The 25,603-nt window shown below is 47.0% G+C and overlaps 1 protein-coding gene across 1 annotated transcript in view; it reads left to right on the top strand.

The window, feature by feature from the left end:
- Nucleotides 1-25,603, top strand: part of ZC3H3 (zinc finger CCCH-type containing 3) — a 229,160-nt gene that overhangs the window by 137,481 nt on the left and 66,076 nt on the right. Inside the window, exons 5-6 of the mRNA XM_058176624.1 lie at nt 6,881-7,077; nt 24,625-24,712. Coding sequence (XP_058032607.1) covers nt 6,881-7,077; nt 24,625-24,712 — 285 coding nt within the window. The remainder of the gene's footprint in view (nt 1-6,880; nt 7,078-24,624; nt 24,713-25,603) is intronic.

The following is a 25,603-nucleotide window of genomic DNA, read 5'->3' as shown; positions in this document are numbered from 1 at the left end:
ATGTTCAGGGGCGTCCGGGGGAATTTGCCGAGATGGAGATTCTGCTGAAGGGGAACTCTGGAGTCCCTCAACGGAGCCTGGTTCTCTTTCCTGCGGAAAGGGGGCTGCAGTTAACCTGGGGTCTTTGGGGGGTGGGGGGCTGCAGTGTTGCATGTCTCTCCCCCCCGCCCAGCTGAGCATCTTTCCTGGAAAGGAGCTTAGTCCTTCCCTTGTGGCTTAGATCAAAGCTCCATGCTTCCAAGGTGTTTATCCACACACACACACACACACACCCAAACAGGTCCTCGTCCTCCGAACTCCCAACTGGAGGGGGTTGGGGTCCAGGGACGGGTCCATGACAATCAGGCCTGCTAGGATCGGACCCATATTCTGGACCTCCGTGAGCCTCCAATTCACATGACACCAACAAAAGCTGGTTGAATCCACAGCTGTGCCTTGCTGAGGAGGGCACTTTGTATTAGTTGAGGTTTCTCTGGGGAGAAAAACTGCCTCCCAGCACTGATGATGTTCCCTAGTTGGGTCATGAAAGGTCTTCAGGAAAACCACCAAGCTCAGAGAGCTCCCGAGGACCCCAAGGTCCTCTTCCTCTTCCTTTACCTCCTCCTCCTCCTCCTCCTCCTCCTCCTCCTCCTCCTCCTCCTCCTCCTCCTCCTCCTCCTCCTCCTCCTCCTCCTCCTCCTCCTCCATCATCTGCAAAAGCTCTCCCTTCTAAGACTGATGATGTCACCTAGTTGGGTAATTAAATATCTGCAAGAAAACAGCTAATCTCCAAACCAGCCTGTCTTTCCAGGAACCAAGCTGCCGCTGCTGCTGCTGCTGCTATTGTTGTTGTTGTTGTTTCTTCTTCTTCCTCCTGCATCTCCTCCTCCTGCATCTTCCTCTCCTTTGCAAATCCCACTTCCTTCCGGCACTGATGAGGTTCCCTAGTTGGGTCATGAAAGGTCTGCAAGAAAACAGCTAATTTCTTAGAGCATCAAGGACCTCATACTCCACCTCCTCTTCCTCTTTCCCTCCTCCTCCTTTTCCCTCCTCCTCCTCCTCCTCCCACCTTCCCCTTTTATCCCTCCTCTTCATCGCTTCCTCATCCTGCTCCCCCTCCTGCACCTGCTCCTCTTCCTCCCCTTTGCAAACCCCACTCCCTTCCAGCAGTGACGATGTTACTTAGCTGGGTCATGAAATGACTTCAGGAAAACCCAAGATACATAGGTTCTCCTTAATTAGTGCATCGATTGTTTGCTTATTGGGAATACTGACAGGTGTTGGAAAAGTTGGAAAAGATCTCCTCCTCCTCCTCCTCCTCCTCCTCCTCCTCCTCCTCCTCCTCCTCCTCCTCCTCCTCCTCCTCCTCCTCCTCCTCCTTTCCCAGATCTGGACTTGCAGAGTCCGGAGGTTGAGGGGTGGTTTAAGGAAAAGGGGTACCAGCTGGAATTCCCATGACCTGCCCAGGTGAACGCCTTGGTCTGGGGGGGCCTGCCTTGCCTGGAGGTATTGCCCATTTCCATCCCTGGACAGCCGACGGGTTTATATTTTTAAGTGGCCTGACGGATGGCTTTCCCCCATTTCTCCTGGCCCCGTTTTCCCTCTCTCTTCTCTCCCACTTAAAAATAATTTAAAATTTGCTTTCCGTCCCCTCTTTGGGGGCCGAGGCAGAGGCAACCCCTCAACCTTCGGTACTCAAGGTTACGGCGATAAATTCTCGGGCATTGTCACTTCTATTCGGAGTAAATTGGCTGGCCCGCTTTCGGGCTGAAGGGAAGATAATTTGCTGTAGTATTTCAAATGGATTAGAAATGGATTTGAAGGGAGAGTTCATGCCTCCCATTACAAAGGCTAGAAAGACAGCGATGGGGAAAGGCTCTGTTCACTCGCCGGCCTTCATTATCCACGCTTAATACCTTTCCTATTTGCCAGCATTAATGAAATTTCCTGTCGGAGGAAGGCCCGCCGGACGGACGGATGAGAGAAGCCTGGAGATGGGGAAGGGGTGGAGGGGGGGGCCTGGGGCGCTAGAAAAGGAATTACAAGCCCCTCACGGTGAGGGCAGGCGCATTCTTCAGGGCCTCGGCCGGCAATTATCCCATTAATTTTATCCTCCTTTTCTCAAAGCAGTTCATTTCCAGAAGTCTTCCCTTCCATTAGGGGAACAATTGGGAACGAGTGCGGTGACACCGAGGCGGATGGGAAGAAGTCGGCAGCTGTGGTTGGAAGGCAGCCCCCCCCCCTCTTCCACTCCGCCTGCTCTTTCCCGGGGTGGAAGTTTGGGGCAGGCGGGCTCTGCGGCTCAGGAGCGGGCGATTTATATTTTATTTTATTTTATTTTATTATTTTATTTTATTTTATTTTATTTTATTTTATTTTACTTTATTATTTTATTTTTAATTTAATTTAATTTTATAGTTTGCTTTCCTTTTTCTTTTCTTTTAGTTTTATCCTTTCCTTTTCCTTTTTTTTATTACTTAATATTTTATTATTTATTTTATGTATTATTTTCAATTTTTAGAACCGCCCACCTGGCTCACAGAGAAACTGTAGGCGATGTGCAAGTAAAAAACAAACAACCATAAAAACAGTACAGATAGTCCTCGACTTACAGCCACAATTGAGGCCAAACTTTTTGTTGCCAAGCGAGACAGTTATTAAGAGAGTTTTGCCCCATTTTACAACCTTCCTTGCCACAATTGTTAAGTGAATCACAGCAGTTGTTAAGTTAGCAACACATTTGTTAAGTGAATGTGGCTTCCCCATTGGCTTTCCTAGTCACTACAGGGGATCACGTTATTGTCTGTCTGTCTATCTAGTTTAGAGACTGCCCATCTCACTCACAGTGTGACTCTAGGTCAGGGGTCTTCAACCTTGGCAACTGTAAGCCTGGAGGACTTCAACTTCCAGAATGCAAAGCTGGCTGGGGCATTCTGGAAGTTGAAGTCCTCCAGGCTTACAGTTGCCAAGGTTGAAGACCCCTGACCTAGATGGTGGGTGTACAATTCAAAACCTATAGAATAGAATAGAATAGAATTTTATTGGCCAAGTGTGATTGGACACACAAGGAATTTGTCTTGGTGCATATGCTCTCAGTGTACATAAAAGAAAAGATACCTTCATCAAGGTACAACATTTACAACACAATTGATGGTCAGTATATCAATATAAATCATAAGGATTGATAAATATCACGTTTCAATAGGAAAAAGATGAGATGGTTTTTTTTTTCTTTTCACCCCTCATGGGGCATCTAAGTGGTCTATGCATGTATGTATGTATGTGTGTATGTACTGTATGCGCACATGTGTATATCAGCTGTCTCTAGACAGGTTGTTTTGACCTGAAGGTTGGTGTGGAAACCTGAAATTCCCCCAAGGAATCCAATTGTTTTTAAGTTATCAAGGATCTTGGCAGGAATTGAAAAAAAGCTCCAGTGTTCTAGAACAGGGGTCTCCAACCTTGGCAACTTTAAGGCTTGTGGACTTCAACTCCCAGAATTCTTTGCTGGATGAGGACTTCTGGGAGTTGAAGTCCACAAGTCTTAAAGTTGCCAAGGTTGGAGACCCCTGTTCTAAAGCTTTGCTGGCTGAGGAATCCTGGGAGTTGAAGTCCACAAGTCTTAAAGTTGCCAAGGTTGGAGTCCCCTGTTCTAAAGCTTTGCTGGCTGAGGACTTCTGGGAGTTGAAGTCCACAAGTCTTAAAGTTGCCAAGGTTGGAGACCCCTGTTCTAAAGCTTTGTTGGCTGAGGACTTCTGGGAGTTGAAGTCCACAAGTCTTAGAGTTGCCAAGGTTGGAGACCCCTGTTCTAAAGCTTTGCTGGCTGAGGACTTCTGGGAGTTGAAGTCCACAAGTCTTAGAGTTGCCAAGGTTGAAGACCCCTGTTCTAAAGCTTTGTTGGCTGAGGACTTCTGGGAGTTGAAGTCCACAAGTCTTAGAGTTGCCAAGGTTGAAGACCCCTGTTCTAAAGCTTTGTTGGCTGAGGACTTCTGGGAGTTGAAGTCCACAAGTCTTAGAGTTGCCAAGGTTGGAGATCCCTGATCTAAAGCTTTGCTGGCTGAGGAATCCTGGGAGTTGAAGTCCACAAGTCTTAGAGTTGCCAAGGTTGAAGACCCCTGTTCTAAAGCTTTGTTGGCTGAGGACTTCTGGGAGTTGAAGTCCACAAGTCTTAGAGTTGCCAAGGTTGGAGACCCCTGTTCTAAAGCTTTGCTGGCTGAGGAATTCTGGGAGTTGAAGTCCACAAGTCTTAGAGTTGCCAAGGTTGGAGACCCCTGTTCTAAAGCTTTGCTGGCTGAGGAATCCTGGGAGCTGAAGTCCACAAGTCTTAAAGTTGCCAAGGTTGGAGACCCCTGTTCTAAAGCTTTGCTGGCTGAGGAATTCTGGGAGTTGAAGTCCACAAGTCTTAAAGTTGCCAAGGTTGGAGACTCCTGTTCTAGAGAAGTGATGGCAAACCTAAGGCACGTGTGCCAGAAGTGGCATGCAGAGCCATCTCGCCAGGCACGCCAGCCGTCACCCGTTGTTCTTTTGGGTTCTGACGCACCAGCTGGTCTTCACGCACACAAGAGCACCGGAAACCGAAGGAGCAGCTCTGTGGTGCACATGTGCATGCCAGGAAGCTGAGTTTCCAGTTTCCAGTGCGTCCATGCACATGCGCGCCAGGGAGCTGCTCTTTGGGTTTCCGGCACTCGGTGCTGAAAAGGTTCGTCAACACTGTTCCAGAGTTGCGCTGTCTGACCTCAGCAACTTTAAGCCCCGTGGACTTCAACTCCCCAAACTCCCATGTCTGTAACACATCCTCAAGGTCAGGGAACCAGCGGTGCCGCAAATGATTCGAGCTCTTCGTTTTCCTCTGAATATCTTGCCTACCCTATTTTATAGAGTTGTTCGAATGAAGCAGAAAAGTACCAGGTAATCCTCAGCTTACGACCACAATGGAGCCCAAAATTTCTGATTTTACAGCCTTCCCTGCCACAATTGCTATTGTTAAATAACAGAAATGTTGGGCTCAATTGTTTGTACTTGATGCTGGGTTTTTGGGTAGGTGGGAATACGGGATACATGGGTCAGCATCTCTCCACAGTCTCTTAAATAACAGTAAAGGAGAATATTTCATTATCCTACTAGGTAACATCATCAGTGCTAGAAGGGAGTGGGGTTTGCAGAAGGGAGAAGAGGAGAGGAGAAAGGGAGGGGGATGAAAAAGAGACGGGGGGGGGGAGGAGGGAGAGGAGGAGGATTGTTGGGTCCTTGGTGCTCTCTGAGCTGGGTGATTTCATTACCCTACTAGATAAGGTTATCAGTGCTAGTCTCTTAAATCATCAAAAATTCTGATGTTTGCAACTCGATCCCTTTTTTAAAAAAAATATTGAAGACTATCATTATGGAATTCAGCAATAACATGCATGTTTTGCCTCCCACGAGGAAGGTCTGAAGTTCCTTCTCAGAACTTCTGGGCTGGGACTTCGGTCTCACCCTGCCCTCACAAGGCAGCATTTGACTTTGTTGGTGGGCCTGGTCTCCAAGATGAGACCCTCCAGGAATTCTGGACTGAAGTCCCCAAGTTGCCCGAGCAGGTGGTCAACTCTACTGGTTGAGCTGCTCAACTCACTTCATGCCTTGGTGGGTTTCCTCTTTAGAGCTCAGCCCTTCCAGCTCTGACTTTTTGTGGGTCCTGGAAGTACCGAGAGGACCCTTCCCCAACCATTATCATCATCCTCTTTTAATGACCCCATAATTTCTTGCTGGGTGGAATCTGGGCAACTGAATGGAACTAGCAGAGTGTTTACTGGCCGGATGCCCTTCCTGTCGAGTTTTGTTCAGCTGATACATTCTCATTGTGCCCTGAGAGAGAAATATCTGCCTCTACCTAGGACTGAACTCACAGCCTCCTGATTGTGAGGTGAGAGCTCCACCTCTAGACCACTGCATTCCTCCTCAACCATTAGGTAAAGGTAAAGGTTCCCCTTGCACATATGTACTGGGTGGTCATCTCCATTTCAAAGCTGAAGAGCCAGTGCTGTCCGAAGACGTCTCCGTGGTCATGTGGCCGGCATGACTCAACGCCAAAGGCCCATGGAACGCTGTTACCTTCCCACCAAAGGTGGTCTCTATTTTTCTACTTGCATTTTTTACGTGCTTTCGAACTGCTAGGTTGGCAGAAGCTGGGACATCTAGGTATGCGGCACTAGGGATTTGAACCACTGAACTGCCGACCTTCTATTAACAAGCTCAGTGTCTTAGCCACTGACCCACTGCGTCACTCAACCATTAGGGAGCCTTTAATCCCTTTTTCATGCATCCCCCACCTCCTTCCAGAGTCTAGACCCCTGTTGAGATTAAGGGCAGCTGGAGCTGACCGCCTCTCCGGCCCTCGCAATTTATTCACACAGACCCAGGAAATTAAACGCCAGCTGGTTGACTTTTGAGACTTTCATGCTACAACAGTTCACGCAGACTGATCCTCAGACGGGAAATTAAAAACAAACAAACACAAAGGCGTGTCATCCAAACATAATAAATAGATCCGCTAATTAATTAAAATTGTTGGTTCTTAATGTTGACCCAGAGAGCTTTCTTTGGAATATCCTGAAGGGCTCAAGAAGCAAAAGGTTTGAGAAACGTTGGTTAGGGTACGAGCCGCCATCCTCGACCTGCGTAACCACAGAAACGCAAGGGTGGTCATAACTCACTCTTCCTCCAGTGTTAACCACCATTGTGACTCTTTACCGATTCAGTGCCTTGCATGGAATTCCTTTGCAGGAATTCCTCTACTTACAACAGTTCACTTAGAGACCATTTGAAGTTACAGTGGTACCGAAAAAAAGTGACTTCAGACTGTTATCCCACACTTACGACCGTTTGCAGCTTTTTTTAAATTCAGCGTCTGGTTTTCTCTTCTCAGGTCTCTCACGTCCAATTCCACCCGCCACTCTTCACCAGGGAGCAGGTCTCAGGCAGGGCAGCAGCACCGATGGAGAAACAAAGGACTGCGTTGCATCGGAGGAGTCATGTACCGGGTGTCTGCTAACAAGCTTTCCAAAACGTCCAGCTCTCCCGGCAGGAGCGTAGAAGCAGCGACCAGGAGCCATACCAGAGGAGGTGAGCGTCAGTCCCTGGCTGCATCCACTTTGCCTAAGAGATGGTTGATGTTCCGTTCTCCCTTGCCTTGCTCCAAAGTTCAAAATTCAGCTCCTAATAGTGGATACCTTCAGGGTTGAAATGAGGGGACCTTGGTGCTGTCTGAGCTTGGCTGTTTTCTTGCAGAAGTTTCATTACCCAACCAGGGAACATTATCCTTTCCTTTCCTTTCCTTTCCTTTCCTTTCCTTTCCTTTCCTTTCCTTTCCTTTCCTTTCCTTTCCTTTCCTTTCCTTTCCTTTCCTTTCCTTTCCTTTCCTTTCCTTTCCTTCCCTTCCTTCCTTCCTTCCTTCCTTCCTTCCTTCCTTCCTTCCTTCCTTCCTTCCTTCCTTCCTTCCTTCCTTCCTTCCTTCCTTCCTTCCTTCCTTCCTTCCTTCCTGGTTCTTCGTCAGAGGGACCAAGGTGGTTTTCTTGTAGTTGTTTCATGTAATAGTTTCATGACTTATCCAGATAATATCATTAGTGCTAGAAAGAAGGAGAGGTTGGGGAGAGGAGGAGGGGGTGGGGAGGAGGAGAAAGGGGGCTAGTAATGAATGAATAAAAATCAACTAATTTTTTGCAAGCTAAATCGAATATCTATTGCCGAAATTGAAGGGCTGGTCATGTTTAGTTAACTTGTTACCAACTATTTTGGCCATTTTTTCAATTTTAACAGAACGGTTCTTAGGTAGGAAATAATTAAAATTGCGGCTTTGTTTGTTGCTTCTGTTTAGGAATCTAATCTCTATAATTATATCTTGAACAATTGAACAGTTTCTCTCTTAAACGATTGCCTGTTAGAGCATCAGGTTGAGAATCAGAGATGATAAAGAATTGATTTTTGTGGGGTTCGGAGGCCACAACTCTCGTTTCCACTCCAAAATCCCCCCCCCCCGAAATAGGGAGCCGGTCCGTTGCATCTGTAGCGATCCAGATAAGGCTCCTAAATATATGTTAAATTAGTTTAGATTTTCATCACCAGGAATAATGAGGTGCATTAATACAAATGCTGTGCGTTGCCACAAACAGCAGATTTTTAGGAACTTAAAGCCCGCTCCCCCTCCTTCGTCCATTCCCTGTTCCTTCCTCAGTGTGTCCCCTGCTTGTTCCGAACTCTGTTCCTGAACGATCTCTGTGGGCGATCCCTTGCTCCATTTCACCAGGCAGTGGGGCACTCAGACCGTTTCCAGTCATTAACGCAGGGAGGAAGTTCTCCAGGCATGCTTGACCCCTGCAAGTCTATGGCCAGTGCTGAGATAAGCAGGAGGGGACGAGATGAAGAATTGCTCCGAGCGCCTGTTCTCGGAGGATATTTCTTGGCCTGAAAATTGTAAAGGTTGTTCCTGCTGGGGGAAAGGAATTTTATGGGGTAATCAGTTACAGATGCTTGAACACTTTCCCGTATCTGGAATGGAATAAAACCGAACAGAACAGAATAACAGAGTTAAGGTTTTCTAGTCCAACCCCACGCTCAAGCAGGAGACCCTGTACTATTCCGGACAAATGGCTGTCCCATCTCTTCTTAAAAACTTCCAGTGATGGAGCATCCACAAGTTCTGAAGGCAAGTCCTTCCACTGATTAATTGCCCTCACTGTTAGGAAATTCCTCCTTGGTTCTCGGTTGCTTCACGCCTTGCTTAGCTTCCATCCATTGTTTCTTGTCCTGCCTTCACGGGCTTTGGAGCATAGGTTGATCCTTTCTTCTTCATGGCATACTATCATGTCATTCCCTAGTCCTTCTCTTGTTAAACTAGACATATCCAATTCCTGCAATTGTTCTTCGTATATTTTCACCTCCAGCCCCGTAATCATCTTTGTTGCTCTTCTCTGCACTCTGTCTAGATTCTCAATATCTTTTTTGTCTTTTGACCAGGAGATTCTAGTAAAATGTCAAGATAAATCAGACTTCTCCCATCCATTCTGTTGTGAGAGTTTGCAGGTTCCCCACATGAGGTTTGTCTTTCAGTAGACCTCAGACCATGAGGTCGAACTCCTCCTCCTCCTCCTCCTCCTCCTCCTCCTCCTCCTCCTCCTCCTCCTCCTCCTCCTCCTCCTCCTCCTCCTCCTCCTCCTCCTCCTCCTCCTCCTCCTCCTCTTCTTCTTCTTCCTCCCCCTTTTCCTCTTCCTCCTCCTCCCCTTCCCCTTCCCCTTCTCCTCAACTCCTGCCCAGAGTCACAAGGTATTTGGCTTTAAAAAGGCAGTTTGATCCAAATCGATCTGCAACCCCAATGAAAACAGTTAATCAAGCTTTCTGGGAAAAAATGTGGCAAGATTCCACAAGAGAGTTAAAAGCAACGCTAAGGAGGGAAACCCTGCAGGTTGGAACTCTGGTTCCAACTGAGATGTTCCTTTCAACAGCCAAGGTCTCTGAAAAAAATTCAATCTCAGTAGCACAGCTTGGCTTGTAGTTTTCCTGAAATGGAATTTTATTCTGGTGGTAAAACAGGGCAAAACTCGCTTAGCAACTGTCTTGCTTAGCAACAGAAATTTTGATTGTAAGTCGAGGGCTACCTGTATATAAAGTTTGTGAAACTGGCAATGCCTGACAAACTGGGAATAAATAAGGAAGAAAAAAGATCGTCCCATGGTTGGCACAGAGCCATTATAAATTAGACCAGGGTTTGCAAACCTTGGCAACTTTAAACTGGGTGGACTTCAACTCCCAGAATTCCCCAGCCAGGTTTGCTTGCAGATTTCTTTAAATAGAATTTTGTTTTCCAACAAGGACAGTAATTCTTCAAGGTTATAAATTGGTAAAGTTTGGTAGGCAGGACTTGGGATGCTATAAACCAGGCGTCTCCAAACTTGGCAACTTTAAGCTGGGTGGACTTCAACTCCCAGAATTCCCCAGCCAGCATGTTCCGATGTTCTCTGCCGCTCTTAAAGAGAGTATTGGAGATCATAATTGCACAATTGCGGTTTCTATCATTGTAATCGCGAACCAGATCACATTCTCATGACTGCGGAGATGCTGCAACAGCCAGAACTACGAGGATCCGGCATAAGTACCATTTGTTCAGCGGCATTGTAACTTTGAACGGTCACTGATGGATTGGTTGTAACCCGAGGACTATCTAGAGTGCAGGCAGGATCCACAGGGCTGGTTTTCCGCAAGTTAAGGCGCAGGTCTCATTTGTAGTAACAACTCAAGGTGAAATACGCATTCATCCATCGGTCCTGGAGTAACAGTCGGGAAGACGCCGAGGAATTACGGGGATGAAGTCAGAGACACTGACACAAACATGTAGTTTTTATATAAATAAATACACTTTACGTGTGTGTGCTCTGTACGCTGTTCGATTTACCGTACGGTGATCCTGACTATCTTGCCTGTACTTGCAGCAGGTGAGATAGGCAGGAGTACCGTGAGGTAAATCGAACAGCATACGGAGCGCACACACACCCACTGAAGAAAAAGGCGGGAAAAAAGGGAAACGCCCCCTCCACACACCGCAACCAATCATAGCCCAGATTGCCTCATGCATGAATCAGCACTGCTCAACTACAGCTGTGTGTTCTGGCCCATTGCTCTCTTTACTCTTCCAGCTACTACATTTTAATATCCTAATGGGAAGAGATGCTAACTTTTGGGCGAGCCATTGATTTATTTTCCAACATTTGTGAATGATTCTAGGTCTTTCTACGGGCCAGGAGTAGGAAGGCCATTTGGTTCTTGTGATGGACTGCCGGTTAGACCTGAGGTGTCCACACTTGGAAACTTTGTGGACTTCAACTCCCAGAATTTTACCTAACATTACCTTACTGACGACCCCCTCCCCCTTGTAGTTCTCATATCAAATGACCTTAATGCCAAAGCCGACTGCAACTACATAGCAAAAAAGGCCCTAAGAGTTGTTAACCTAATTTTACGCAGCTTCTTTTCTAAAAACTTTACACTACTAACTAGAGCATACAAAACATTTGCCAGACCTATTCTTGAATACAGCTCATCCGTCTGGAACCCATACCACATCTCTGACATAAATACAATAGAACGAGTCCAGAAATATTTTACTAGAAGGGTTCTTCACTCCTCCGAAAACAACAAAATACCTTATACCAACAGACTTGAAATCCTGGGATTAGAAAACTTACAACTCCGTCGACTTCGACATGACCTGTGTTTAACACACAAAATCATCTATTGCAATGTCCTTCCTGTGAAAGACTACTTCAGCTTCAATCGCAATATTACAAGAGCAAAAAATAGATTCAAGCTAAATGTCAACCGCTTCAAACTTGATTGCAGAAAATATGACTTCTGTAACAGAGTTGTTAATGCTTGGAACTCATTACCTGACTCCATAGTCTCTACTCAAAATCCCAAAAGCTTCAACCAAAAGCTGTCTACTATTGACCTCACCCCATTCCTGAGAGGACTATAAGGGGCGTGCATAAGAGCACAAAAGTGCCTACCGTTCCTGTCCTATTGTTCTCTTCATTATATCAAATTAATATAGTTGATGCATATATAATTAATATAGTTGATGCATATGAATATATATATATTCTTCAAGGTATGTTATTTTATCTATGACAATTGTTTATGTATACTGTTGTGACAAAAAGAAATAAATTAAAAAATTTAAAAAAATTCCCCAGCCAGCATGTGCTAGCTGGAGAATTCTGGGAGTTGAAGTCCACAAAGTCTTAAAGTTTCTAAGTGTGGAGACCCCTGGGTTAGATTAAGATGACGGAAAAAGGATCCGGGAAAGCAGAAGTACCCCCAAAAAACTCCTTCAAAAGCATTGGGTTGGACTGTCTTTTCGCGATTCTGTCCCAAATCCCCATTAAAATCCCATCTCAAATTCTCATCAACTCCTGGTTGAGATCTCCCAATTCTTTCTGTTTAAAAAAAAATAAAAAAAAAAATCTGCCAGCTCATCCTTTAGTTCTGCCTTTCTCCCTGCCACCTGCTTGAGTGGGTCTTCTTAATGCTCCAATGGGACAAATTATCTGGAAAAAAAAAAGAGAACGGGGAATCATCGCATCGGCTTCACGCTCCCGCTCTTCCTCCTTTCGCCAGGATCTGCACACGTTTTCATTTTCTATCTGCAACTCCCAGCGAGATAATCCGCGGTTTAAGCTAAATCTCCACCCTTTTCACCTCGGAGATGAGGCACCGCCGTAAGCATTTCCTGTCCCTTCTTCTTCTCTCTCTTGCCCTCCCTCCCCCCAATCCCCCCCCCACCCTCCTTCCCTGCCTCTTATTATGGGAAGGGGCTGCAAGAGGCAGAGGAGGCAGCTGGGGACCGTTTACCCTCAATCGAGACATCTTACAAACTCATTCCTTGCTCTACTGTTCTGCTTCGCCTCTCGTTTGTGTATTTTATTATTTTTAATTCTCCTGTATTAAAACGTTTCGGTCGTTTTATTTTTATCTGAAAGCGTTAACGGTTTCCACTTTTTGTTTTGTTTTCTCCCCCCCCCCCTTCGGAATGGGGTCAACAGGCATCACTACTGTTGTCTTGTCATTTTTGGAAAGCGGGCTCCGCCTGGAGGCTTTCCTTCCCTCTGCTCCGTGTGGCGGAGGAAGGGGCTGCCTGGTGGGAGAAGCATTGCCAATCGGATCACAGCGTAACCGAGAAGGCCCAGGTGCAGCTCCTGGGATTTTGCTCAGCTCAGCTCTCCAGCCAGCCAGCCTTTCCCGCTTGGAGCTTTGCGGCACTCGGAATACCTGTGATTCCACCCCCACTCTGTTTTAGTTGGGTTTTCAAAAGGATTATATAATCCTGGGGCTGGAAGGGACCTTGGAGATCCTCTAGACCAACCCCCTACTCAAGGCAGGAGTCCTTATACCAACCTGGACAAATGGTTGTCCCGTCTTTTCCTGAAAACAGAGAGGGACGGAAGAATGGGAGGGAGGGAGAGAGAGAGAGAGAGAGAGAAAGAAAGGAAAGGAAGAAAGAAAGGGAAAGGAAGGAAGGAAGGAAGGAAGGAAGGAAGAACGAGAAAGAAAGAACATGCAATTATAAGTAGGGAGATCTTTTGATAAGTTTCCTCTGAATTCTTTCTCCAACTATTTGTTGTGTTGTTTTGCTTGCATCTTCCATCGCGCGCGCGTGTATGTGTGCGTGTGTGTGTGTGTGTGTGAGAGAGAGAGAGAGAATGTAGTCAAAGTGGTATTACTCAAGCTACATGGTTGACACTTTAACTCTTTTGACAATAACACAATAATAAAGTTAGAAGAGTCTTGGAGAACTTCTAGTCCAATCCGTTGCTCAAGGAAATTGGACAAATGGCTGTCCAGTTTCCTCTTCAAAGCCTCCAGTGTTGGAGCCCCCACAACTTCTGGAGGCAACTTCCGTTCCACCGATTCATCGTTCCCACCGTCAGGAAGTTTCTCCTTAATTCCAGGTTGCTTCTGTCCTTGATTAGTTTCCACCTGTTGCTTCTTGTCCTGCCTTCAGGTGCTTTGGAGAATAGCTTGACTGCCTCCTCTCTGTGGAAGCCCCTCAGATATTGCAACACATCCTTATAAAGGATGAAAGTCAGGTCTTTCTGGTCTTTTTAATTTGGGAAAATCTGCTTGGTGAGTAGCTCTTAGAAGAGACAATGTTCACTCAGCTCTGCTCTTGAACATCTGGCTTTTATTCCGCCGCCCCTGGCATTGTCACCTGGGACTGTCTGGGTGCCAGTGGGGCAGCATCAAACTGCAGTTTTCAGTTCTCTCCTCAAAACATCCGAACCATAACTTTCATTCAGGGCCCCCTTTCCTTCACCCACTTATTCCAAATTTGGACAGACCCCACCTAGAAGAAAGGAAGAATTAATAAAACAAATTTCAGCAAAGCAATAGAACCGCAGTGATGAAACGGACAATTTAATCAGTGGAACAGAAGTTGTGAATGCTCCAACACTGGAAGCTTTTAAGAAGAGATTGGATAACCCTTTGTCTGAAATGGTGTAGGGTTTCCTGCCTGGGCAGGGGGTTGGACTAGAAGACCTCCGAGGTCCCTTCCAACTCTGTTACTCTATTCTGCTATAAGAACAGCGAATGTGATTCAGCCCCGAATGTATGGTAGGTTTTTATAAACGTCGTACAAATAGAAACACGAACCTCTCTGTCTGAAGCCCAGAATATTTTTTAGGGAAGCTAAGCTCTTCTTGAAATTATTTGCACCCGATTGCTATAATATGTTGCTGGCTTCTAGAAGCATTTAGCCTCACCAGCACCTTCTTTTTAGCTGCCTGCACCGGCAGGGGATTGTGGTCCAGGTTGTACCTCCGTCCATACCTTTTGCAATATCGGCGGCCAATCACGAGGCTGCCAGAACTGATCAAGCAAGCCATTCATCTCTGCAAGGGGAAGGAAACGAGTTCCTTTCTCGGAGCTTGTCCGCCGCCGATGGGAAGAGTGGCGGATGCGGACACAGGAGGCCTGTGGGGAGAGGGAGGAGGCCGGGGTGGGGTCCCTGACACCGTCCCTTGAATAAAAAAACTGGCGTCCCTGCAAAAAGCAGATTGGCCTCTCCGGCAGCAAGAAAAGAACCTGGTTCCAAAATTCAATCAGAGTTTTGTGCGTGCTCGGTCTTCCCCGAACGTGGCTTGATTGAAACAATTTCAGGGTAAAAACCGTCGGGACGCGTCCGCTGGATGGACGAAATCTTCGTCTCTCCGATGCCAGCAAAGGACTTCAAGCTCAAGCCGTTTTATGGATGGTTGGGCTTTTTAATCCCCCTCGTAGTGGATTTTCTAATCAGAGACTGGATTTTCTTACGGGATCATTGGCAATTTGGACCCTCAGAATTTCGGAATAAAGCCGGTTGAGAACCTATATTGTGCCAGGCTCCCCACCCCGAGGGAATGCTTGAAAACAAAACCTCTAGTATCAAAATGCCGGGAAACTACCGTAATACAATGGGCAATTCTGATCGCTGCGTAATTCCGATGCTTCAAAAGACCAAAGGTGATTTTGACGGTAGAGGGTGATAGAATTAGCCACAGGGTGGGGGAAAAAAATGTCCATAATCCTAGATTCCAAGTTTAAAGAGTTTTAAACTTGGCAATTTTAAGAGAGGTGGACTTCAGCTCCCAATATTCTCCAGGACTGGCTGGGGAATTCTGGGAGTTGAAATCCACAAGTCTCAAAAATAGGGCTTTCTGCTTGAACGGGGCGGGGGTGGGTGGGTCCCTTCCATCTCTGTTATTCTCACTTCGTTGGAGTTTTACCTCCTTCCCTGGCAAACCAGGTATGCTCAGGAGCTAATTCCTTTAGCATGCTGCTCTTTTTTTTCACCGGCTCTGACTCCTGGCTTGGGCCCTGCCGATTTGCTCAGGCGTCTGCCTGCTCTGTTTATCCGTGGTCGGAAAAAACCCACCGGCACCAGGTGTGCTTGTAACCTTCCACCTTAATCTCTGCCTCGGAAGTCCTGATGTATGAAACAGCTCCTTATACTCGGCAGCATCTCCCAAGGTGTCAAGGAGTCAGAAATGCATTAAGCCCTCCCCCCCCCACTCCCCAACTAGTGTGTGGGAGGGGGGGCACCCCAGATCTCCCTCCTCGCCTTGCCCAGGTGCTACTCAACAAGGCTACGGCCACGATTGGGAAAACGAAGTGATTTAAATTTCCTTCCTGCTTTCCAACTACAACACCCTTTGAAGGGAGTGGAACTTTGTCCTGTTCAAATGAGGGTAGAAGGGAGAAGGAAAGGCTGGTGTGGGGGGGGGCATTGCAGGGGGGGAGGTTTTCAGATTGCTAATGGCGGTACCAGGGGAGACAGTTTTTTGAATTCTGAACCTACAACTTCATCCAGAAAGAAGAGAGGATGGGTGGGTGGCTGGGTGGGTGGGTGGCTGGTAGACCCCCAGCCACCAGTTGTTAAGATTTAAATGACCCTCAAGTAGCTGCTGGTGCTGATCTCCTGGAAGGCTGATGATGAAGAATAGTGAAAGAAAGAAATTTTTCCCCGTCCGCAGCCCTCCAGAAGGTTTGGTTCAGCACTAAAGCTTATGGAAGGGGAAAGTCGGGGTGCCCTGGGTGGGGTGTGCGTGCCATGAAGCTACCTTAGCTAAGGCAGCTCTTTTAAAGGGCTCCTAGCAGTGACGAGAAAAACCTTGCAGGTTAAGCAGTTCGGCAAGGCGAATTGCACTCGGAAGGGCAGGAGGCTGCCTGGCGCAGTATCTAGCATTGAGCCTTTCTTGCCAACTGGGTAACCTCATGGGCGGGCTATTTACGGGACCGCCTACTGCTACCAAATACCTCTCACCGACCCGTGCGCTCTCACAGAGAGGGACTCCTCAGGGTGCTGTCAGCTAGGCAGTGCCGTCTGGCGACACCCAGGGGAAGGGCCTTCTCTGTGGGGGCTCCCACCCTCTGGAACGAACTCCCTCCAGGACTTCGTCAACTTCCGGACCTCCGAACCTTTCGTCGCGAGCTTAAAACACACTTATTCATCTGCGCGGGACTGGATTAGATTTTAAAGTTACTGGTTTTAAGGTTTTTTTTACTATTTATACTATTTTTAATAATTTGGCTATAGAATAAGTTTTTTAATCATCGTTTTTAATCTGTATTTATATGTATTTTAACTGCCTGTGAACCGCCCTGAGTCCTTAGGGAGATAGGGCGGTATATAAATATGAAAAATAAATAAATAAATAAAAATAAATCAGGGCTAGTTGGGTCATGAAACATCTACAAGAAGATAGGGGAAGTCAGAGATCACCAAGGTCCCCAGAGTTGTCGTCATCCTCCCCTCCTCCTCTTCCTCCTCCTCCTCTTGTTTTCAAACTCCATTCCTTTCTAGCACTGATGATGCTACCTAGTTGGGTCATGAAATGTCTGCAAGAAAATCACCAAGCTCGGAGAGCACCAAGGACCCCCACACTCTTCCTCTTCTTCCTCCTCCTTTCCCCCCCCCCCCTTCCACAAACCTAACTCCCTTCTAGTATTGATGTTGCCTAGTTGGGTAAAGAAATATCTGCCAAAAAAATTACCAAGCTCCGAGAGCACCAAGGACTCCACAATCCTCCTCCTCCTCTTCCACCCCCACCGCCCCGCCCCATTCCCTTACAGTACTGATGATGTTACCTAGCTGGGTCATGAAATGTCTGCAAAGAAAACCACCAATCTTGGGGATCCCCAAGGAGCCCACAGTTCAACCTTGAGCTACAAATATCCTCTTCTATTGGACTGTGTTGGATTACTCAGTAGCTCCCAAGGCAGTTCTGTTAAAGCAGGGGTCTCCAACCTTGGTCCCTTTAAGACTTGTGGACTTCAACTCCCAAAGTCCCTCAGTCCCTAAGCAAAGCTGGCTGAGGAACTCTGGGAGTTGGAAGTCCACAAGTTCTAAAGGGATCAAGGTTGGAGACCCCTGTGTTAAAGTGACTCAGTGAGGATTGCCTGTGGTTATCTTTGCATGATTGGTAGGCCTCCCTCCCTCTGGATCTGTGGCTCATGCTAGAAATGTACCCTTGGGGCTGGCTGTTAAAAGACCACAGAAAAACATGTGGTTGCATTGCCAAAACCTTGAGCTGGCTACTTTCCCCACTGAATGTGTCTCCCAGCCATTCACACTTGTTTGGCACAAACAGGGGCTGCCCCAAAGAAGAGGGGCTCAAGCTATTCTCCAAAGCACCTGAAGGCAGGACAAGAAGCAACGGATAGAAACCAATCAAAGGAGAGAAGTAACCTGGAATTAAGAGAGAAACTTCCTGACAGAACAATTAACCAGTGGAACAGCTTGCCACCAGAAGTCTTGGGCGCTCCATCACTGGAAGTTTTTAAGTAGAGACTGGACAGCCACTTGTCTGAAACAGTCGAGGGTCCCCTGCTTGATCAGGGGGGTGGACTAGAAAGCCTCCCTATTGTATTATTCTGAGGCTTCGTGGTTCGTGTCTTCTGTTTAATCGAGAGCCTCCCTTGGCTGAAGGCTGGCTGCAAAGCTGAAGCTTCTGGGGAACATTTTTCAGTGAGGGGGGTTGCTGCAGATGACACCCTTTGTGGAAGGACGTGGATATTTGTAGAGGCAGAATCTGATGGTGACCCCTGGGGAGGAGTTGCTGGAGTCACCGGAGGCCCCGACAGATTCTGGAGGAGTTCGTTTCAGAAACAGTGGTAATGACTCAGGTTGACTCTTTCCTCCGTTTCCTTCTCGCTGCTTGTGTTAAAGAATCATCAGGCAGTTGGATTGTAAACATGATTCAGACCTGCCCTCATCTGGGGAGTCTTCTTCTCCCAAAAATTATCTTGGAGTCTATACCCAAAAATAAAGGTCTCCTCCAAAAAAATGATTTTGAAGTCATTTTCTTGAAAAAAAAAATAATTTGGGTGTCTTCTCCAAAAGTTGATTATTTTTTTTTAAATTTGCATTTATATCCCGCCCTTCTCCGAAGACTCAGGGCGGCTTACACTATGTCAAGCAATAGTCTTCATCCATTTGTATATTATATACAAAGTCAACTTTATTGCCCCCCAACAATCTGGGTCCTCATTTTACCTACCTTATAAAGGATGGAAGGCTGAGTCAACCTTGGGCCTGGTGGGACTTGAACCTGCAATAATTGCAAGCAGCTGCTGTTAATAACAGACTGCATTAGTCTGTTGAGCCACCAGAGGCCTGTTTTCTGTGGAGATAAAGATAAAGACCAGGATTGGTTCCCATCGGGACCATGAGCATGGATGTGCTATTTATTTATTTTTATTTATTTATTTATTAAATTTTTATACCGCCCTTCTCCCGAAGGACTCAGGGCGGTGTACAGCCAGAGATAAAATACAATATATATACAATTAAAAACAACATTTAAAACGTAGCAGATTATAAAAGGCTGATAATTTAAAAATTTAGATTTAAAATTTAAAATATTAACAGAACCCCAAATTTAAAATTCAACATTATTATGCCAGTCCCACTTGAATAAATAAGTGTGTTTTAAGCTCATGACGGAAGGTCCGAAGATCAGGCACTTGACGTAGGCCAGGGGGAAGTTCATTCCAGAGCGTCGCTGCCCCCACAGAGAAGGCCCTTCCCCTGGGGGCCGCCAGCCGACACTGTTTGGCGGACGGCACCCTGAGGAGACCCTCTCTGTGAGAGCGTACGGGTCGGTGGGAGGCATAGGGTAACAGCAGGTGGTCTCGTAAGTACCCGGGTCCTAAGCCATGGAGCTAGGCTCAGAGGAAGGCACATTAGCTCTTCTGCCACCTTTGGCTCCAGTCTCTGTTGCCTGGAAAGGGATTGGAAGAAAAACCAATCCATCCTTGTTCTCAGTCACAGCTGATCCTTCTGGCCCAGGTCGAAGGGCTCAGGCAAAACCTCCTCCCCATTTCCTTACAACCAAAGAGCTCTGTTTTACCCTGGAAAGAATAATTTAGCAAAGTGTCGAGGGAGATTCTCAGTCCTCCAGGTCAGAGTTGTCCCAAAGGTACTTTTTTTTTCAAGAGGCAACTGGACTTCTTCGTTTCTTTCTTTTGAAGACATTTCACTTCTCATCCAAGAAGCTTCTTCAGCTCTGAGTAGATGGTGGGGAATGGAAGGGATTGATATTCCTTAAAGGCAGCTGGTCATTTGCATCCTTTTAGAGGGTCCTTGAGGCCACTTGGAGGTTTATCTGTGTGCTCAGGGTCACCTGAGTGGTGCAAATGGGTGTGGAACAGTTCCAGGAAGGCTCTACACCCATTTGCTCTACTCAGGTGACCCTGAGGACATTAGAGAGTTGTTAAGGACACTTGGAGCTTTGTCTGTGTTGTGTGACCATCTGTGTCTTTAAAAGCTCCAGTGAGGGAGCACCCACAACTTCTGGGGGGTAAACTGTACCACTAGTTAAAAGAATTACAGAATAATGTTTGGAAGGGACCTTGGAGGTCTTCTAGTCCGACCCCATACTCATACCATTTTCAGACAAGTGGTTATCTAATCTCTTCTTAAAAACATCCAGTGTTGGAGCATTTACAGCTTCTGGAGGCAGGTTGTTCCACTGATTAATTGTTCTCACTGTCAGGAAATTTCTCCTTAGTTCTAAGTTGCTTCTCTCCTTGATTGGTTTCTACCCTTTGCTTCTTGTTCTGCCTTCAGGTGCTTTGGAGAAAGATGGACCCCCTCTTCTTTGGTTTTGGTTTCATTTATGTTTGGTACTCCTCAGCCCATCAGCTACCTCCTTGGGACCCCTTGGCACCATGGAGCATTGGTTACGTCAACCTCCCCGTGTTTCCAGCAGAAGCTGGAACTGTTCTGTTCATTAAATGGGTGATTCTGGCAGGGATTAATAAGATCTCATTTGTAACATCACTTCTTCAACTCCTGCGAATGTCTCGATAAGGTTTCCGGCAGCCAAGGTGGTTTCTCTGCTGTTTCCATCAAGTCTGCTCCGCAAAGGCAGCCCCTCTGGGACCCGCCGGATGCCTTTAGGATGGCCATACACGGAGGGGGCTGCAAGTGTTATACCAGGCGGCATAGATCTGCCGTTTTGGAAACATTCGTCCAATGCGATCAGATACGACAATTGCTGCCACTGTGTGCGCTTTCCCAGAAAAAAAATGAAGATTAAAAACTATTGCAAACTAATACAGTACAAAGTAAGAAAAAAGAAATAAATCAAAGAGAAGGGTGAAAGAAATGGGGGGGGGAGTGAAATTAAAATAGTAAAGAAAGAAAAAAGATATAAAGAACCAGCTTCTCATCTTTTATGGTTAGAACTACAATTATAAATTTACCTCTCTCTCTGCGGTTACCGGGTAGCTCTCTTCTTTCTCTAATCTATCCTCTCGAATCATCAAAATCATAAATCATGTTCATTTTTTTTTCCGTTCATTTCACGCAAAACAGCCTATAAGGGCTTTCCAGCCAGCAATAAACATACATAATGTCTTTTCTCTGATCAAAGAAGTCAATTTTGCCATCTCAGCAAGTTCCATTCTCTTTGCCAACCGTCCCTCCGTCGTGGGCAGAGCCAAATCTTTCCATCTCACTATGGTTATCATGCAAAAAATCCCCAAAGTTTTGTGACTTTTCCCCAAGTGCTTGTGCATCCATACCAAAAGAGGAAAAAACCCTGGTTTCAATTGCGCATCAATCTTTAAAATCCTCTGAATCACTCAATGGATTTAAATCCATTATTTTCTAGGTTTTTTACGTGCCCAAACATCCTATTTGCCATTCACATTCACATGCGCACCCTCCTAAATTCAAAGCACCTTCATGCGTTCCCGTGCCAAGAAAGGTTGTAAAAGGGAGCAAAACAACCATCTCGCTTAGCAGCGGAAATTTTGAGCTCAGCTGTGGGTCGTAAATCGAGGACCCTAACCCTAACCCCTTGGAACGTTTTTAACACCTTCCCTCTTTTCTCTTAGCGTCTTTGGTTTAATATCTTTTTCCCAAGCAAGTTTGCTGATGTGCATTTTTTAACACTGGGTGGTGTCACTTGGTGCCTTGGGGTTCTTGCCAAAATTCCCGCCGCGAAGGCCTCTTTCCTTGCAGTGAGGCGCCGTCAAACAAGCAGAAACCTGGACACTGGGGTGTTTCACTTGGTCTTTCCTGGGGTTTCCTCTCCCTGTGGCTTTTGCCATTGATCCCCCAAAGCTGGATTCCACAGGTCCCTCTGATGCTCCCTCTCTCCCTCCCCCTCTCTCTGTGTGTCACACACACATACGCTTCATTGTGTATGGGGCACTTTATTTACCCAAGGAACAGATGGGGCTGTGCCGTCAGCAGTCGGCCGCATGACAGGCCCGGTGAAGGGAGCGCCGCTTGACGCACTATCAAATTCCACTCACTCTCTCAGGAACACAGTCGGGTTGGCAGGTGAGCGACGGAGAGATGCTCGTCCCACCTGGAGCGCTCCCAGCACATGTCTCGGCTGACGGCACAGGAACTGCCACCGCGCCAGTTGGAGCCACGTTGGCAAGTGATTGCCTAATGATTAGGCGATCTCTTTGGCGTCTGCTCCAGCCGTGAGACCCCAGATTTACACACAGCCCAGTTCAAAAGAGACCAATTTCCCCCAGGTCATCTCCCTAAACCTCTTGAAGATTGGCCAGAACTCAGGGACCGGACACCTGCTTGGCTTTGCATGCAGGAGAGCCGGGTGAAAGGGCAAGGCTTCCAAAGAAGAGATACAGAAGACCAACAGAAGGAGATCTTTGTAACTCAGGGCTGAACTGTGGGGTCATGGGTGATCTTTAGGGAACATCATCAGTGATCCTTCCTTTCCTCCTTCCTTTCCTCCTTCCTTCCTTCCTTCCTTCCTTCCTTCCTTCCTTCCTTCCTTCCTTCCTTCCTTCCTTCCTTCCTTCCTTCCTTCCTTCCTTCCAGCTGTTCCTGGCTGGGGAAGGCTGAGCTACCCATTAGAGGAACTAGGGATCCGATCAATTAAGTCCTGGTCAAGGCAATTGAAGACTTCAAGTGTCCAGTGGAAGGAGAAACCAGCTCGTGGAGAAAGCTGGCCAGGAACAGCTGAACGCTGCTAGATGCTTTGCTTTGTCCTTCTGAGTTCATGAATTTATAAAGTCCATTTAGCAACTCGGCCAAATGGGTCTAGCAGAGGGAGATGGAGGTTCTGGAAGACTGTTGGACTTATGGTGTGGGGTGCCTCATCTATCTCTTTCATTGGCTCCTGTGATGTGATGGGGGGGTGGGGTGTTGAGCAGGCAGGGCGCTGGCGGGGTCAGATTTAAGAGCTGCTAAGTGACTCCAGGACAAAGGCTAAAGAGCATCGTTTTGAGTTCGCTTAGGATGCAGATTGTTTTGTCTGTCGGTTTTGTTTCTGTTGCTTAAATTAGAATTACTGCTGCAGTGGCATCCGAGTGGTTTTATTCTTTATTGATGCCGGCCACTTAGATTTCTGGTGTGCGCATAAATCAACATTTTTCTTTCTGTTTGTCTCAACACTTCCCCCACAATCTCTGCAACGGGAGTAAAAAGGAGGACCGGATCACACCAGGTGTAAGACATCTGGTGCAGCTTTCAGAAGCAAAGACTGGTCGTTCCCCCCCCCCCCCTTGAAATTGGGGTGTGTGTGCAGAGAAGCTGCCAGGAGTGGATCTTGCGGGTGCCCACAGGGCAGGGGTCAGGCTGAGGCTCACTGACCAGTGCCAGGGAGCGCAACTGAGGCACGGACAGTTTGCATAATCCTTCGCCTTGATACCTTGACCAGTTTGTGTTGGCTTTCACCTGTCTACTTTTGTGACTTTACTGGACAGCAGTGCCCAGTAAACAAGACCGTCTCCGGTTTCTTTGCAGCTTGACCTTTGCCTTGTAGGTGGATTTTTGCCAAATGCCAGAGATGGACATTTAACGCTATAAAGACTCTAATTCAATGGTGTTTTTTTTTTTTTCCAGCCTTGGCAAGTTTACGCTGGGCTGGCTGGGGAATTCTGGAAGTTGAAGTCCACCCATCGTAAAGTTGCCAATTTTAGATGTGCCTGCTTTAAGGCATCCGAAATCCTGTCCTGCCAATCAAACTTTACAAGTTTACAACTTTAAAACATTACTGTCCTTGCTGGAAAACAAAATTCCATTTAAAGATAACTACAAGCAAAGCTGGCTGGGGAATTCTGGGAGTTGAAGTCCACCCATCTTAATGTTTCCAAGGTTGGCAAACCCTGGTCTAATTTATGCTGGTTCTGTGCCAGCCATGGGACAATCATTTTTTCTTCTCCCTTGTTTATTCCCCGTTTATTGATGGCCAGTTCCTGGGCTTGTGCAAAAAAAACCTTGCACAAACTTTATATACAGGGTAGTCCTCAACTTGCAACAATTCACTTAGTGACCGTTCAAAGTTACAGCGGCACTGAAAAAAGTGACTTATGACCACTTTTCACACCTACGACCTTTGTAGCATCCTGATGGTCATGTGATCAAAATTCCTATGCTTGGCAACTGACTCGTATTTACGACGGTTGCAGTGTCCCGGGGTCATGTGATCCCCTTTTGCGACCTTCTGACAAGCAAAGTCAATGGGGAAGCCGGATTCACTCGACGACCGTGTTTCTAACTTACCAGCTGCAATGATTCACTTAGCAACGGTGGCAAGAAAGGTGGTAAAATGGGGAAAAACCCACTTAACAAATGCCTCACTGAATGACAGAAATTTGGGGGTCAATTGCGGTCATAATACGGGTAGTCTTCGAGTTAACAACCAGATTGAGCCCAACATTTCTGTTGCTAAGTGAGACAGTTGTTAAACGAATTTTTCTTCCTTCTACCGCCTTTTTGCCACCGTCGTTAAGCGAATCATGGCAGTTGTTAAGTGAATCACACAGATTTTCCTCTGGCCCCCCCCCCCCCTCACCCAATTGACTTTCCGTGCCGGAAGCTGGTTGGAAAGATCACAAAAGGGACCAAGAGCGACTGTCATAAAAAACACCTCAGGTGACAAAGTGCCCAGATTTTGATCTCATGACGGTGGGAATGCTGCAATGGTCGTAAGTGTGAGGGAACAACAGTCATGAATCTCTCTTTCAGCGCCACTGTAACTTCAAATGGTCACTAATCGAATGGTCACAAGTCGAGGGCTACCTTGAAAGCCTACCTCCATGTTAATTCCTAGGGCTGAATTCTCTCTCTGAACCGCTTCTTTTTCTTTCCTGCAGCATCACGGCCCGACTCGGCACCTGGGACTCCCGGCTACCCTTCACCCGGCTGGCCCAGCCGGTCAATCACCAGCCGCTACATTGCCAGGTTAGTCGTGTTCTTGAAAGAGCCCCGGGGCCTAGGCGCACATGGGTGGCTCAGGCTGTAAGACAGCCTGTTATTAAACACAGCTGCCTGCAATTACTGCAGGCTCGAGTCCCACCAGGCCCAAGGTTGACTCAGCCTTCCATCCTTTATAAGGTAGGTAAAATGAGGACCCAGATTGTTGGGGGGGCAATAAGTTGACTTTGTAAATATACAAATAGGATGAGACTATTGCCTTACACAATGTAAGCCGCCCTGAGTCTTCGGAGAAGGGCGGGATATAAATGTAAATAAAAAAACAAAAACATGCACACCCTCACTTAAGAATAGGGTAACAGAATTGGGAGGTCTTCTAGTCCAGGGGTCTCCAACCTTGGTCCCTTTAAGACTTGTGGACCTCAACTCCCAGAGTCCCTCACCCAGCAAAGCTGAAGTCCACAAGTCTTAAAGGGACCAAGGTTGGAGACTCCTGTTCTAGACCAACCCCCTGCTCAGGCAGGAGACCCTATACCAGGGATGGTGAACATGCTTGCGCGCTCATCTGGGCCGCAACCACGAAGAGGAGCTGCCCAGGGGGCATGTGCGCTCCGGAAAATGAACTTCTGGTTTCCAGTGTGCGCATGCGCACCGACCAGCAAGTCTTCCTGTTACAGCCGCATAAGCACACACGCCAATCAACTGACCGGCACATATGCTCACACCGCAAAACGGAAGACCAGCTGTTCTGGTTTCTGGCACTGCCAGACGCACAAAGGCCAGCTGATCGTCACGTGTCCATGCATGCCAAAAACCCGGAAGAGGAACAGGCGATGCTGCGTGTGCCAGGTGACATGGTTCCGTGTGCCACAGGTTCGCCAACACAGCCCTCTACCAATTCAGACAAATGGTTATCCA

Source organism: Ahaetulla prasina, chromosome 3 (genome assembly GCF_028640845.1).
Source record: "Ahaetulla prasina isolate Xishuangbanna chromosome 3, ASM2864084v1, whole genome shotgun sequence".
NCBI classification, from domain to species: domain Eukaryota; kingdom Metazoa; phylum Chordata; class Lepidosauria; order Squamata; family Colubridae; genus Ahaetulla; species Ahaetulla prasina.
The sequence above is the reverse complement of the archived record's forward strand: the minus strand, read 5'-3'. Positions and strand labels throughout refer to the sequence as shown.